This window comes from Eriocheir sinensis, chromosome 46 (genome assembly GCF_024679095.1).
Source record: "Eriocheir sinensis breed Jianghai 21 chromosome 46, ASM2467909v1, whole genome shotgun sequence".
In the NCBI taxonomy this organism is placed as follows: Eukaryota; Metazoa; Arthropoda; class Malacostraca; order Decapoda; family Varunidae; genus Eriocheir; species Eriocheir sinensis.
This window is the reverse complement of record NC_066554.1, coordinates 6,567,431-6,583,173: the sequence shown is the minus strand read 5'-3', so window position 1 is coordinate 6,583,173 and position 15,743 is coordinate 6,567,431. Positions and strand designations below refer to the sequence as shown.

Sequence of the window (15,743 nt, the reverse complement as noted above, 5' to 3'; positions counted from 1 at the left end):
TTCTTTTCCTCCCTCCCTCCCTCCCTTCTTCCTTCTTTCTTTCCCTTCTTCTTTCTCCCTCCCTTCCTCTCTCCCTCCTTCTATCCCTTTTCTCCATTTCTGCTTCCTTCCCTTCCTCCATTCTTCCTTCCCTTCCCTCTCTCCTTCAAACCCTCCCTCCCCCCTCCCTCTCTCCTTTCCTCTCCTTCCCTCCCTCCCTCTCTCCCTCCCTCCTTCCCATACTCTCTCCTTCCCTCCCTCCTCCTCTGCGTGTTACTGATCTTGGACAGCTCAAAGAGGAGGAGGTGATGATGGTGCTGGAGTAGGAGGAGGAGGAGGAGGAGGAGGAGGAGGAAGAAGAGGAGGTCAGGAGAAACGAGATAAATATGACTAATTGGAGAAGAGAAAGAAGACGAAGGAAGAGAAGGAGATGGGAAAGATGAAAGAGAAGGGAAGCGAGGAAAGAGGCGAAGGAAGAAGAGGAGGAGATGGCAAAGAAGAAAGTAAAGAGAGGGAATAAAAGAAGGAAGAATTGGACTAAGAGAAAGGAGGCGAAGGAAGAGGAGGAGGAGATGGGGAATAAAGAAGAGGAGAAAGGAAATAAAATAAGGAATAGGGCGATTTGAAGGAGAGGAGAAGGAGGAGGAAGAGGAGGATAAGATGAATGAGACGAAGGAATACACAGATAAGGAGGAAGAGATAGTGAACTTGGAAGAGAAGAAGTTGGAAGAGAAGGAGGAGGAGGAGGAGGAGGATAAAGATAAAGAGCAGGAGGTGTTAGCGATAGCGTGTGGCGAAAAAAAAAAGGAAGAGAAGAAGAGGAAGAAGCAAAGAAGAAAAGAGAAGTAGAAGGGAATATAATAAAACAAGAGGAAGGAGGAGGAAGAGGAGGAGCTTAGTGAAGTAGAAGGGGGCTGGTATGGAGATGAAGGAGTAATGGGAGTGGAGTAGGTGGATGCTGGCGAGAGAGAGAGAGAGAGAGAGAGAGAGAGAGAGAGAGAGAGAGAGAGAGAGAGAGAGAGAGAGAGAGAGAGAGAAGGGGGGCGGATTCCGTGGTGGGTTTGGGTGGAAGGGGAGGATATGGAGTGACGGGAAGGAAGGAAGGACGGAAGGAGGAAGAGGAAGATTGTAGGATGAGAATATGAGGAGGAAGAGGAAGAAGAGGAAATGGAGAGGAGGGTGTTTTAGAGAGTGGATGTTAGAAGCACAGAGGAAGGAATGAAAGGAGGAAGAGAGGGAGGAAGGAAGGAAGGAGAGAAGTGAAGAAGGAAGGAAGGAGGAAAAAGTATTAAAGGATAAAGGGAGAAGGAAGAAAGGAGTGTTAAGAAGATGGAGTTCAGAGAAGGGTAACGTGATTAGAATAGGAAGAAGAAGGAGAAGAAGAAGAAGAAGAAGAAGGAAGAAGAAGAAAAAGAAGAAGAAGAAGAAAAGAAGAAGAAGAAGAGAAAAGACGAAAAAGAAAAGGCGAAGAAGAAGAAGGAAGAAGAAGAAAAAGAAGAAGAAGAAGAAGAAGAAGAAGAAGAAAAGACGAAAAAGAAAAGACAAGAAGAAAAGAAAAGAAATAGAAGAAGAAAATGGGACAAAGAAAAAGTATAAAGCGGATATCTGAAGTGAGGGTGAAGAGCAATGAGACAGAGAAGGAAGGAAGCAAGGAACGAAGGAACGAAGGAAGGAAGAAAGGAAGCGGCAGAGGAAAGCATAAAAGGGGACGAAAACTTTATAATGAGAATAGCAGGAACAAGAAGAAGAGGAAGACGACATGAAAGGAGGAGGAAGAGGAGGAAGAGGAGAAAGAAGAAGAAGACAAAAGAGAATAGAGTGGAAAGGAAGGAAGGAAGGAAGAGAGGAAAGGGGAAAGGGGAAGAAGATAGTGTAGAGGCGGAAGAAGATGATTAGGTTTGGTGGTGATGGAGATAATTGGTGAGAGAGAGAGAGAGAGAGAATCATGTTTGTACCTGTCGACATGAGCCTCCTCTGGAAAGCACACACACACACACACACACACGCACACTCACACACACACACACACACACACACACACACACACACAGCACGAAGCATGATATTACTGACGAAGACAACAATAATTAGTATACGTAGTAACTGTATGCACTCATGTATGTATGTTTATGTATGTTTATGTATGTATGTATGTTTAAGTGTCACATAATACCCACTGTAGTAGTTAGTGGATGGAATAATATTAATAATACACCTAAAAGCAGAAGCCTGTCTATTGTGTGTGTGTGTGTATGTGTGTATGTGAAGATAAACGGTGTCTGCTAAACGAATCTAAGGTAGGTTCGCTAATTAGTACGCATCCCTCCAAACAGTACTCATATAAAGAAAAAAATGCTCAATAGTTATGTATGAAAATTTAATATAGTCAAAGTAAAGCTCATCACGATTATTTTGACGATTTAATTTCCATTCTCAAGCACAAAGTTACACCTTTTTTTTTTTTTTTTTATCCCATACATGCGTACCCGAATTGGCGAGCCTGTTCCCCTTACGCATGTCTTGTGTTAGTGTATGTATGTGTGTGTGTGTGTGTGTGTGTGTGTGTGTGTGTGTGTGTATGGATGACAACAGTGAATACGATGATTGCACTGAATGAATGATGATGATGATGACACGCACGAATCATGTATTAAAACCTGTGTATGTATATGTATATGTATGTATGTATGTGTGTATGTATGTAAACTCAATGATCCTAATATTATGTACGTGCTGTAGTAGTAGATCCCGGTGTGTGTGTGTGTGTGTGTGTGTGTGTGTGTGTGTGTGTGTGTGTGCGGATATGCATACATTCTTACACTCATTACAAATACAAGGAATGCGTGAACGATGACATGTAGCTAACTAAACATTCTTAACACTTAAAAACATTGAAAAACATTGTAATTGCCTGCGTGTTTGCCTGCATATGAATGGTTAGAATGACCACAATAACTGCAATGAAAGAATAATGACAAGACATACGAATTTAAGTGTGTGAATGTTAATACTCATAACGCACATACGCTGTAGTTGCCTGAACGTTTGTCTGCACATGAATGATTACTACAGTGAGTGAATGAGAGATTACACGCACGAATTGAAATGCACCGTGAATGACAACACTTACGTAATATGCCCATAATACACATTCATTGTAGCTCCTGTAGTTTGCTCGTGTGTGTGTGTGTATGTATGTTCGTAGCTAGCGGTTCGTTGCCTGTTGTCTAAATTCCCTTAATAATAATTGGAGTTGAATCGAGCAGTTTAGTAAAGACTCGATCAAAGATTAGAAGAAACTGTGCAATGTTCAGTGTTTGTGATCCATTAGTTCCTCACATTGTCGATTCCACGAGTGCTGTCTGTCGTCTAAATTCCTGAAATACAAATTCAGGTGACAATAGGGGTTGAATAGAAGAGTTTAGTTAAAAGTAGAGTAGAGATTATAGTGTATAGCGTTCAAGGGTTTGTGTTCCATCAGTTCCTAACATTGTCGATTCCACGAGTGCTGTCTGTCGTCTAAATTCCTGAAATACAAATTCAGGTGACAATAGGGGTTGAATAGAAGAGTTTAGTTAAAAGTAGAGTAGAGATTATAGTGTGCAGCGTTCAAGAGTTTGTGTTCCATCAGTTCCTCTCATTGTCGATTCCACGAGTGCTGTCTGTCGTCTAAATTCCTTTAATACAAATTCAGGTGACAATAGGGGTTGAATAGAAGAGCTTAGTTAAAAATAGAGTAGAGATTATAGTGTGCAGCGTTCAAGGGTTTGTGTTCCATCAATTCTTTACATTATCCAATCCACGAGTGTTTGGAGAGAGAGAAAATAAATAATGTTAAAAAGTGTATAGCGTGCAGGGTTGGTGTTACAAGCGGATCTAGAAACGAAATGCAAGGAGGAGAAAGAGTAAAGAGGGAGAGAGAAAACAAATTAGTCTCTCGTGAACCCAAGAGCGAGTAAGAGTGTATCCCTTGAGTCGAGAATGAATAGACAGATAAATATATACAGAAAGAAAACAAATAAAACCCAAAAACTAAAATAAAAAAAGAGAAAACAAACTGTTAGTGGAAGAGAACATGAATGAAAATGAGCGAGGAGAGAGGGAAAGTGATGAGAGAATGAACATGAACGATGATAACGATAGCGATGGGACAAAAAGACGAGATATAGACAGACCTTGGAGTTAGTTAAATAGGAATACAATGACGAACATGTGGTAGGATAGTGACAGAGACGAGGCGAGAGAAGAAGAACAATGAGAACAGAAAAATGAAGGATGAAAACAAAGAAGTAAACGGTAAGACGATCCAATCCACAAAGTAAGTAAAGTCAAGTGAAAAAAAGAGCGATAATGAGGATGCTAGAAGTTAATTAGCAGGTGGCAGGTAGACAGGTAGACAGTATAATGAAGGTGACGCCGCGCCCTCACCTCCAGTCACCATCCCGCCGCTGCTGGTGGAACAACCGGAGGCGAGGGAGATCCTGTTCACCGTCACCCACGACCCTGAACAGCCCCCGGTACCCTTCACCCTACCATGCAGCGCCGACGGCCTCCCCGCCCCCACGTGAGTACGCCGCCGTGTGTGTGTGTGAAGCTGTGCACTGATTGGATTCGGTGATGACTATGAGTGGAAGAGGAGGGAGGTGGAGTAAGGGAAATGGCTGAAGGGGAAAAAACTCGGAAGAGGGAGAGGGAAGAGAATAAACAGGAAGGTCGCATTTACGTATGATGAGAATGCAAGAACGAGGAAAAGGGAATGGAGGGAAGGGGAAATGCATTAATTGGATGCTAGAATCGGAAATGAGGAGAAAGGGTCGACTCGTGTGTGTAACTGTAAGGGGAAGCGGTGGAAGTGGCGGGAAAGAGTCGTTGAGGAGAATGTGTGAAATGGCGTGAGTCAGGAAAGGGTCGCTGCTAGAAGTGAACATTAAATGGTGGCAGTAAAAAAAGGGGTCAGTGATTCTATTAAAAAAAAGGCAGAAAAGTGTAAATATGAGTGAATAGATAAGATAATAGTGGAGTGAATAAGAGTGAATGAATAATGGTGGGTGAAAGGGTGAGTTAAAGACAGTGAAGAAGAAATTTAATAGTCTTCAGTATGCAAAGTAAAAAGTATCTGTGTATGTAAAGAAAGGTCACGTCAGATTTGTTTTCAATTACTTCTCCTCTGTTTTTCTTTTCTTTTTCTTTTTACTTCAATTTCTTTCTTCCTGGAGAGATTTGTTTTCAGTTACCTTTCACTTTTTTTTCTTTTCTTTTTCTTTTTACTTCAATTTCTTTCTTCCTGGAGAGATTTGTTTTCAGTTCCCTTTCCTTTTTTTCTTTTCTTTTTCTTTTTACTTCAATTTCTTACTTTTTGGAGAGATTTGTTTTCAGTTAGCTCTCCTTGTCGTCTTTTGTTTTTATTTTTATTTCGGTTTCTTACTTTTTTGGGAGAGACGAAATGGTTGCATGAATTCTCCGACAGGTTTTGTAGTCTTTTTTTTTTTTTGGTTTGGTGGAAAGAAAGAATGAGAGAGAAAGAAAGTGTTAGTTTAATGTCCCAGGTGTGGTGTTTTCGAAAATGTTTTCTCTCTCTCTCTCTCTCTCTCTCTCTCTCTCTCTCTCTCTCTCTCTCTCTCTCTCTCTCTCTCTCTCTCTCTCTCTCTCTCTCTCTCTCTCTCTCTCTCTCTCTCTCTCTCTCTCTCTCTCTCTCTCTCTCTCTCTCTCGTTTTCATTTATTTTTCTATTTTTTTACTTTATTTTCGTGTCAAACCGCAACAACAAAAAAAACACACACACACACACTCTCTCTCTCTCTCTCTCTCTCTCGTTTTCATTTTTTTAAACTTTATTTTCGTGTCAAACCGCAACAACAACAAAAAAACACCACTAACACACACACACACACACACACACACACACCTGTACGCCTCTCCTTCGGCAGGTACGAGTGGCTGAAGGACGGCCAGCACTACGACCCGAGCAAGAAGGGCCCGCGGGTGGAGCTGCAGGAGGGCGAAGGCACGCTGGTGTTCCACGTGCCGCGCCAAGAAGATGAAGGTGAGGGAAAGATGACGGGAGAAAAGGATGATGAGAATTTATCCGCATCATCCTCAAAGCACTATTCCAACGACCAGAGAAAGATGATGAAGGGTGACACAGTGTAGGAAGAGAAGGAAAAGTTAACGAAGAATGACACAGTATAGAGAAGATAATAGAGAGTGACAGTGTAGGAAGAGAAAGATAATGAAGGATGACACAGTGTAGGAAGAGAAGGAAAAGTTAACGAAGAATGACGCAGTATAGAGAAGATAATAGGGAGTGACAGTGTAGGAAGAGAAAGATAATGAAGGATGACACAGTGTAGGAAGAGAAGGAAAAGTTAACGAAGAATAAATGATTCACTATAGGAAGAGAAAGATGATAAATAAGACCACAAATCTCTCGTATCGTCCAGCGACTCATAAGAACACAAGACTCAAAGGATTCTGCAAAAGACCAACCAGTCAGTCTTCATTCTGGCTGCTCATGATTTAAGCAACACAGGAGATTTACAATTTGCTGGAAGGACCTTGTGTTTTAAGCGATTTTTAGCTTGTATACGATTTTTTTTTCTTTGTATATGTAGAGAAAACAGAAAACGTATACATGGATTAGACTTTATTTTTTCAAGAGGTAAAAATACGTACTTTCTTTCCTCCATTTTTTACTATCTCCGTTCCTGAGTTTTTTTTTTTTGTGTGTTCTTTGTTCCCCTTCGTAATTTTCTGCATCATTTCCTCTCTCCCTTCCTTCCTGTAATCTTACCTTCTTATCTACTTCTTCCTTTCATTTAACTCTCTCATCCTCTTTTTCCTCTCATTTACCCCCTCTCTAGTACTTAACCTTTCCTCTCTCACTGCTTCCCTGTTCTCAATTTTTTCTCCATTTCCCTTTATTTCATCCTTTATTTCATCATCATTGTCTTTTTCCATGTATCCTTCCCTAAACTTTCAATCCGTATTTTATTCCATTTACCCCTTTTCTACTATTAACCTTTCCTCTCTCATTGCTTCTCTTTTTATTTTTTTCTTCTCTTTCGTTTATTTCATTCTCTTATCATCATTCTCTCCTGCTTTCTTTCTTTCCCTCAACTTCTAATCCTTATTTTAATCCTCCCTCCTTCATTTACCTACTCTCTACTTTGCTTCTCTTCTCTCTTCACCGTTTCTCTCCCTCTCTATTTTTCTTCCTTCCCTTTATTTTTCTTCCAGTCATCACTCCTGCCATTTCTCCTCTCCCCCACTTCTAACCCTTATTTCCTTCCCTTCCCCTTCTTGTTTTTGGTTTGAAGATCACTCTGTTAACCTTTACATTAGGGTCATTTTCTTTAATAACTCGGCGCCCAAGCATACACATTTGACAAGGCTTTCATAGAGGCTGTAGGGGTCATTTCCATGGGTAGTGTTATGAGTCTAATGATAGTTTGGCAAGGCTTTCGTAGGGGCTGTAGGGGGTGTTTCCATGGATAGTGTTATGAGTCTAATGATAGTTTGGCAAGGCTTTCGTAGGGGCTGTAGGGGTCGTTTCCATGGGTAGTGTTATGAGTCTAATGATAGTTTGGCAAGGCTTTCGTAGGGGCTGTAGGGGGAATTTCCATGGGTAGTTTTATGATCCTAGTGATAGTTAACAAGGCCTCTGGACCACGAATGAAAAAAAAAACACGCATGAAAGCCTAAGCGATCTCCTTTGTGACCTCTGTAAATAGTTGTTGTGAGCCGAAAGCGTTTGAGAATAAAGGAAGGAGATAAGAAATTCAGAAACCTCGCTAATGACATTCTTTGAACCTGTCTGATATCACTTCGATCCTCTCATAACACCCTTGATCCTAACACTCTTGATCCTCTCTGACACACTTCGATCCTCTCTTAACACCCTTGATCCTTTCTAACACTCTTGATCCTGTCTAACACCCTTGATCCCGTCTAACACTCTTGATCCTGTCTGCCACATTTCGATCCTCTCTTAACACCCTTGATCCTGTCTAAACTCTTGATCCTCTCTGACACACTTCGATCCTCTCTTAACACCCTTGATCCTGTCTGACACCCTTGATCCTGTCTAAACTCTTGATCCTCTTTGACACGCTTCGATCCTCTCTAACACCCTTGATCCTGTCTGACACCTTTGATCCTGTCACACTCTTGATCCTGTCTGCCACACTTCGATCCTCTCTTAACACCCTTGATCCTGTCTGATACCCTTGATCCTAACACTCTTAATCCTGTCTGACACGCTTCGATCCTTTCTAACACCCTTGATCCTCCTCCTCCTCCTCCGCAGGGACGTATCAGTGCCTGGCGGAGAACAGCGTGGGCGTGGCGCACAGTGACATCGTGTCCGTGCGCCGCGCCGTCATGGCCTACATCCCCAAGCAGGAGCCCCGCGTGGTGACGGCGACGCAGGGCCGCCCCCTCCGCCTAGTCTGCGACGCCCCCGCTGGCCACCCCGACCCTTCCGTCCAGTGGTTCATGCAGGTGGGTGTGCTGGGGCCCCTTGCGTCTGTGTGTGTGTTGGGGGGGTTTAGGTATGACCTTTTTTTCTGTAAACAGGCTCAACGGCTAATGCTACAGAGATGAGCACCGAGGTCATGTGTTGGCATAACGGTCGTGCAGGTGGAGTGCTGGGACCCCTTATGTGTGTTGTTTGTGTGTCCGAGTGTCTTGAGGTATGACTTTTAACGGCTAATGCTACAGAGATGAACACCGAGGCCACGCGCAGGTATAACGGTCTTGCAGGTGGAGTGCTGGGGCCCCTTATGTCTGCCGTTTGTGTGTCCGGGTGTCTTGAGGTATGACTTTTCCCAGGTAGGACAGCCTCAGGGAAGGGCTAATGCTGCGGAGATAAGCACCGATTTAGTCCATCTGTCTTGTATTTGTCCCTGCTCCCCTCACGCCGTCCCCCCCCCCCCCTCCTTCTTCCCCCCAGTCCTCTGAAGGGAAGCTGCGCAACATGAACACGTCGCGGGTCACGATGGACGCCGACGGTTCGCTCTGGTTCAGTCACGTGACCCCCGAGGACGTCACCCGCGACGCCTACTACGCATGCGCCGCCTTCTCCGCCGCGAGGTAAGCCAATTGACACTCTCTCTCTCTCTCTCTCTCTCTCTCTCTCTCTCTCTCTCTCTCTCTCTCTCTCTCTCTCTCTCTCTCTCTCTCTCTCATATTCATATTCATAACGTTTAAATGTCACGCCGTTAAATGACATGCGTCGCTTGCTATTTTTTTCTGTTCTCTTTTTTTTAATGTCATGTTGAGGGAAGAAAAATAATGTTAAGCCTATTTTTTTTAGGTGTGTGTTTGTTTGTTCTTTGAAGTTGGAGAAAAAAAATAGAAGAAAAAATAGTAAGCTTAGTCAAAAGGATGTTTTCTTTTTCTTTTTATTTTGTGAGTAACTTGGGGGACATGTATGAGACGTGTGTGTGTGTGTGTGTGTGTGTGTGTGTGTGTGTGTGTGTGTGTGATAGCATGAGAGATAGAGAAGAGAAAAGAAGAGAGAAGTAAAGATTGGAGAAGAGAAGAAAATAGGAAAGAAAGAAGAAAAGAAAGAAAGAAAAGAAAGAAAAGAGCAGAGAAGAGAAAGGAAGAAAAGAAAACAAAAGAAAAGAAAAGGAAAGAGAGAGAGAGAGAGAGAGAGAGAGAGAGAGAGAGAGAGAGAGAGAGAGAGAGAGAGAGAGAGAGAGAGAGAGAGAGAGAGACCTGTATACCTGTGTGCCGTGTAATTAGCCGACGCACACCTCACCTGTCCACGTATTCTGCAAGGCGAGAAGGAAAGGGAATGGTGCAAGATTGTGGTGATGGTGGTGGTGATGGTGGTGGTGGTGGTAGTGATAGTGGTGGTGATGGTGGTGGTGATAGTGTGGATGGAAGTGGACTATTTATTTACGAGCACCAGAAATTACAATAAATAAAGTGCGTAATATTGAAGAACTTGTGTGTGTGTGTGTGTGTGTGTGTGTGTGTGTGTGTGTGTGTGTGTGTGTGTGTGTGTGTGTGTGTGTGGTGGAATGTGGATGATGTAAGGAACAAATACCGGTGGATGTGCTGAATCAAAGGATGTGGGTGACGGGCAAGGAATGTGGAGGTGGAGTGGGAAGAAGGAAGAATTTGGAGGTGGAAGGAGGAAGTGGAGGGAAAATAAACATAGGTGGAGGTTTTTGATCTTCGTAGCACTCCACCTCTTCCACTCATCACTCCACACAGTCCCCAAACCTCGCCCCACCCATCCCTATGCCCTTTCCCAACCCTCCACCTCCTCCACCTATTCCTCCACAGAGCCTCACCACACCCATCCCTCCTCCCCTTCCTAACCCTCCACCTTATCCACCCATCTCTCCACCCATCCCTCCACCCTTCATCTTTTCCACTCATCCTTCCCCCGTTCATTCTCCCATTCCTAGCACTCCACCTTCACCCATCCCTCCATCCAATTCCACAGTCTCTCCATCCCGATCCCTCACATATTCCACCACGGTTAACACGGCTGGGCTGCGACGTAACCGATCTCTTGTTAAGGCTTACCACCACACCACGGGCTCACAACAGAAGTCCTGGGCCGGAATAGGAAGCCAGGTGGAGATAATTCAACCGCGTCGCCTTTCACACCGCCGCCGAGGAAGTGTGTGGCCTGGTTACAAGAATAGGACACACTGCTCTTGAGGATGTGTCTGTGTGTGACCCGTTGTTGCAAGAAAGGGAGGACACAGAAATATTGTCTCTCTGCGTTTATTAAGTGGATGGAAAACGCTATTACAGAAGGACGTACTGCTCTCGAGGATGTGTTTGTGATTATTGCAAGAACCCGGGCACAGAAATCTCGTCTCTACGTTTATTAAGTGGATGGAAAACGCTATTACAGAAGGACGTACTGCTCTCGAGGATGTGTTTGTGATTATTGCAAGAAAGAGAGGCCACAGAAATCTTGCCTCCCTACGTTTATTAAGTGGATGAAAAGAACTATAACAGAAGGACATATTGCTCTTGAGGATGTGTGTGTGTGATTATAGCAAGAATGAGAGGGCACAGAAATCTTGCCCTCCTACGTTTATTAAGTGGATGGAAAGAACTATAACAGAGGGACATATTGCTCTTGAGGATGTGTGTGTGTGATTATAGCAAGAATGAGAGGGCACAGAAATCTTGCCTCCCTACGTTTATTAAGTGGATGAAAAGAACTATAACAGAAGGACATATTGCTCTTGAGAATGTGTGTGTGTGATTATAGCAAGAATGAGAGGCCACAGAAATCTTGCCTCCCTACGTTTATTAAGTGGATGAAAAGAACTATTACAGAGGGACGTACTGCTCTCGAGGATGTGTTTGTGATTATTGCAAGAAAGAGAGGCCACAGAAATCTTGCCTCTCTACGTTTATTAAGTGGATGGAAAACACTATTACAGAAGGACATATTGCTCTTGAGGATGTGTGTGTGTGATTATAGCAAGAATGAGAGGGCACAGAAATCTTGCCTCCCTACGTTTATTAAGTGGATGGAAAGAACTATAACAGAAGGACATATTGCTCTTGAGAATGTGTGTGTGTGTGTGATTATACCAAGAATGACAGGACACATAAATCTTCCCTCCCTACATGTATTAAATGAATGGGAACGACTACAGTAATCCTGCGTTTGAAAGACCACGCAACAAGTCAATTCCCTGTTTTCTAATTACTAAAAACCAAGCTGATGATAAAACAGATACTGCAGGTGTTTTAGGTGATGGTAAAGGGGCAAAGGAAAATATAGGAAGCGTTGTTATCACCCAGACCTTTATCATACACGAGAACAAGCTGATTTCATTTATATATACAAATAACTAGATAATTTAGCCCTAATTTGTTTTTCACTGCAGTCTGTTTACGTCGAGGAGTTCATTTTGCTCGATATAAAGAAAAAGAACAGAAATCCAGTCTTTGTGTCTGTCTTAATTGGACGAAAACAGACCTATTTACACGGAAACAAGAACGAAGGGACAAAAAATGAAGCCTTTCTGTATGCGCTAATTGGATGAAAACAGACCTATATACACGAAAACAAGAGCGAAGGGACAAAAAATGAAGCCTTTCTCTATGCGCTAATTGGACGAAAACAGACCTATATACACGAAAACAAGAACGAAGGGACAAAAAATGAAGCCTTTCTCTGTGCGCTAATTGGACGAAAACAGACCTATATACACGAAAACAAGAACGAAGGGACAAAAAATGAAGCCTTTCTCTATGCGCTAATTGGACGAAAACAGACCTATATACACGAAAACAAGAACGAAGGGACAAAAAATGAAGCCTTTCTCTATGCGCTAATTGGATGAAAACAGGAACATCTAACCTTTGCGTCTGTCTTAATTGGACGAAAGCAGACCTATATACACGGAAACAAGAAAGAAAAGGACAGAAATCTAGCCATTCTCTGTGTATTAATTAGAGGAAAAACAGACCTTCACGAAAACAAGAGTAGCTCCCTTTGTACCCGCACCAACTAGGCACACGCACGCCATTGCAACGTATATACAAACACAGCGCGATAAATTTAAGTTGAACGAAAAGAAGACACGGTGTAGCTAAATTTTTCTATGTTGGCACCTCTACCAGCACTTCACCAACTGACACGCACTCCGCCGCTATACACACTCACTGCGCAGTTTGTTAATATATAAGTTGATTGAAACCGCGACACGAGTTCAGCTCAGTCCCGCTCAAACACTCTGGCTATACAAGTCTCCCCTATCCCTTGCTCTCCTCGTAACGCACTCTCTATATACACACTACAGAGCTATGAGTGTAAAGTTGAATGCGAACAGGACACAAGTACAGCCCTATTCCGCAATGTTTACACCTCCACCAACACCCGCTAGCTATACGAAAGTCCCCCCCACTCACCCTTACCTCGTACTGCACTCCTTCCCCATATACACACAACAGAGCTATGAGTGTAAGTTGAATGAGAACAGGACACAAGTACAGCCCTATTCCGCAATGTTTACACCTCCACCAACACCCTCTAGCTATACGAAAGTCCCCCCCACTCACCCTTGCCTCGTACTGCACTCCTTCCCCATATACACACAACAACGCTATGAGTGTAAGTTGAATGAGAACAGGACACGAGTGCAGCCCTATTCCGCTTTGTTTACACCTTCACCAGCACTCCCTAGCTATACGAAAGTCTCCCCTACCCACTCCTTCCCTATATACAGACAACAGCGCTCCGAGAGTAAAGTTGAATGAGAACAGGACACGAGTGCAGCCCTATTCCGCTATGTTTACCACCTAAACCAACACTCTCCGGGTATACACGAGTCTCCCTCCATACCTACCCACCCTTGCCTCTCCTCGCAGCGGCCAGATGATACTGATTGAGGACGAGGACGGCAACCTGGAGATGGTGGAGCAGCTTCCCGCGGACCACGCCGGCGACGTCCTCAGCCTGCCGTAGGCGTGTGTGGTGTGGACGTAACCTTGATAACCGTGATGCCAGTAACCGCGTGTCGTGTACCAAAGTAACAAGAATAACAATAACCCCGTGAATGCAACTGTGAGGATAACGATGACGGTAACAATATTAGGAGTAACCGTGTGCGATGTAACATAGTAACAAGGATAACTAACAGGAACGCCGTGTATGTAGCTACGATGATGAGGATAACAGTAACAGAATAACAAAGAATAACCGCCTGGAGAAATAACAATAACCCCGTGAATGGAACTTTGAGAATAAAAATAACGGTAACAATAACAAGAGTAACCACGAGGAATGTAACATAATAACAACAAGAATAACAGGTCGTGAATGCAACCATGACAATAACAATACCAGGAATAGAATAACAAGGAATAACCACGTGTGATGTAAAAAAAAAAGTAACAAGGATAACAACGACAACACTAACGCTGTAGATGTTGCCATGAAGATAACGAATACAGTAACAGAATAACAAAAGAATAACCCCGTGGAATGTAACCAAATAACAAGGATATTAACCAAGCGTAGTGTGCAAGAGAATGACATGAGTAACGGCGTGCAGTGTTTCAGAGTGAAGTAACTGCGTGTAACATCATAGCCTGGATAACGTAGTGTAGCATATTAGCAAGATTAACGCCATTAACGCCAATTATCCTAACAACAACAACAATAACAATGACAATGACGGTAGTGGTAGTGATAGTAGTAATAGTAGTAGTAGTAGTAGTAGTAGTAGTAGTAGTAGTAGTAGTAGTAGTGATTTAATTATAGCTTGTTATCATTCCTTTTATTGTTGTTTTATTGTATTTAGAGAAAAAGTAGAAAAAAAAGAGAAGAAGAGGAGGAGAAGGAAGAAGTAGTAGTAGTAGTAGTAGTAGTAGTAGTAACAATATATAATCACATTACTAACGACGTGTATATAAGCATCTGTTTATGTATGTGCGCATGTCTGTTTGTGTGTTCGTGTGTGTGTGTGTGTACGTACGAGATATCATGACTAACATACTGGTCCAGGTGGGCGTGTACCTGGACAGCCCCGCGACGCATTGCTAACCCTCGTCCACCTCTGATTATAATATTACCTTACCTGTCCTCACTTCTGGCCAGGTGTGATTATGTTTCGTCTATATATCTACCTGACTATCTATACCTTTCTATCCGTGTATTTATCTGTCTATTCATCTTTATCTATCAATCTGTCCATCTTTCTATATCTACTTATCTGTCTCTCCATCATATACGTATTGAAAGGGTTGAAGTCGTAACAAGGTAGAAAATTATAATTGTCAGTAAGAGGGATAAATGAGCGAAGATACTAGGTGACAGCTCTTTTAGTAAGGTGAACAACGTAGAAAGGAAAGGGAGCAGATAGTCTTGTTTTATTTCATTATACGACACAGGAGACAAACGAAGGATGAAACAATAAGAAAGAGAAATCGTAACATCCTTCTCCCTATAAGAGCATAAAAGAATCTTGTTTGTTTTCTACTTGACATGAGAGAACCCGAAGAACAAAACAAAAAGAAAAAAAAACAGATCGTAACATTCTGCTCCCTATAAAAGTATAAAAAGGGACGTAGCAAGTTGTTATGCGAGACACGGGAGGATGGAAGGAGGCAGGTAGGCAGGCAGGCAGGAAGAAAAAGAACTCGGAGAAGAAGTAAAGAGGAAAGTGGAGCTGGAAGTTGCCTTGAGAACGGCGAAGTGGATCAGGAGAGTTGGATATACTTATAGGAGGAAAGTAGATGAGACGAATATAGCCTTTGAATAAACCCTTGAATGTCAGTGCCGTTCTCTATAAGTGGAAAAGAATTGGAGAAGACGAAAAAGAGAGGAAGCTGAGCAGATATGAGATGAAATGAATCTGAGGAAAGTTGATGAGACGGATAGCTAGTGAACGAACCCTTGAATACAAATGGCGTTCGGTGTTAGTGGAAAGGATTGGAGAAGACGAAAAAGAAGGGAAGCTGAGGAGATATGAGATGAAATTTGCATGGACAGAGGATGAATGTCAATTGCAGAAGAGGAACTGTTGTGTGTTACCATATAAGAGTGAACCATAGTTATAATTCAGTGTTGCCAACGAAGAAGTGAAGACGAAAAAGGAAGGAAGCTGAACGGATATGAGATAAAACTTGCATGGAATAGAGAATGAATGTCTGTTGCAGAGGAGGAAGACTTGAGTGTTACCAAAGAAAAACAAATGATTGATAGTCTAGAAGGTTGTGCTCAGTGTGGCCAAAGAAGAATAAAAGAAGACGAAAAAGAAAGAAAGATTAACA

The 15,743-nt window shown here is 42.8% G+C and overlaps 1 protein-coding gene and 1 long non-coding RNA gene across 16 annotated transcripts in view; one reads left to right on the top strand and one right to left on the bottom strand.

Annotated features, from left to right (window-relative positions):
- Positions 1-15,743, top strand: part of LOC126981013 (neuroglian-like) — a 292,124-nt gene that overhangs the window by 212,917 nt on the left and 63,464 nt on the right. For 13 of the 14 annotated variants that reach the window (XM_050831620.1, XM_050831617.1, XM_050831618.1 and 10 more), the window contains 5 exons: positions 4,414-4,543; positions 5,906-6,021; positions 8,284-8,477; positions 8,929-9,068; positions 13,338-13,430. In XM_050831620.1, coding sequence (XP_050687577.1) covers positions 4,414-4,543; positions 5,906-6,021; positions 8,284-8,477; positions 8,929-9,068; positions 13,338-13,430 — 673 coding nt within the window. The remainder of the gene's footprint in view (positions 1-4,413; positions 4,544-5,905; positions 6,022-8,283; positions 8,478-8,928; positions 9,069-13,337; positions 13,431-15,743) is intronic. The other variant, XM_050831626.1, reaches the window with a different exon arrangement.
- Positions 11,421-13,330, bottom strand: LOC126981014 (uncharacterized). Of its 2 annotated transcripts, XR_007733707.1 has the most exons (3): positions 12,985-13,330; positions 12,169-12,834; positions 11,421-12,093 (listed from the first exon to the last, which is right to left on the bottom strand). It is a non-coding gene; the product is annotated as an uncharacterized LOC126981014 (long non-coding RNA). The 2 variants fall into 2 exon arrangements; XR_007733706.1 differs by lacking the exon at positions 12,985-13,330 and having other exon boundaries at positions 12,169-12,955.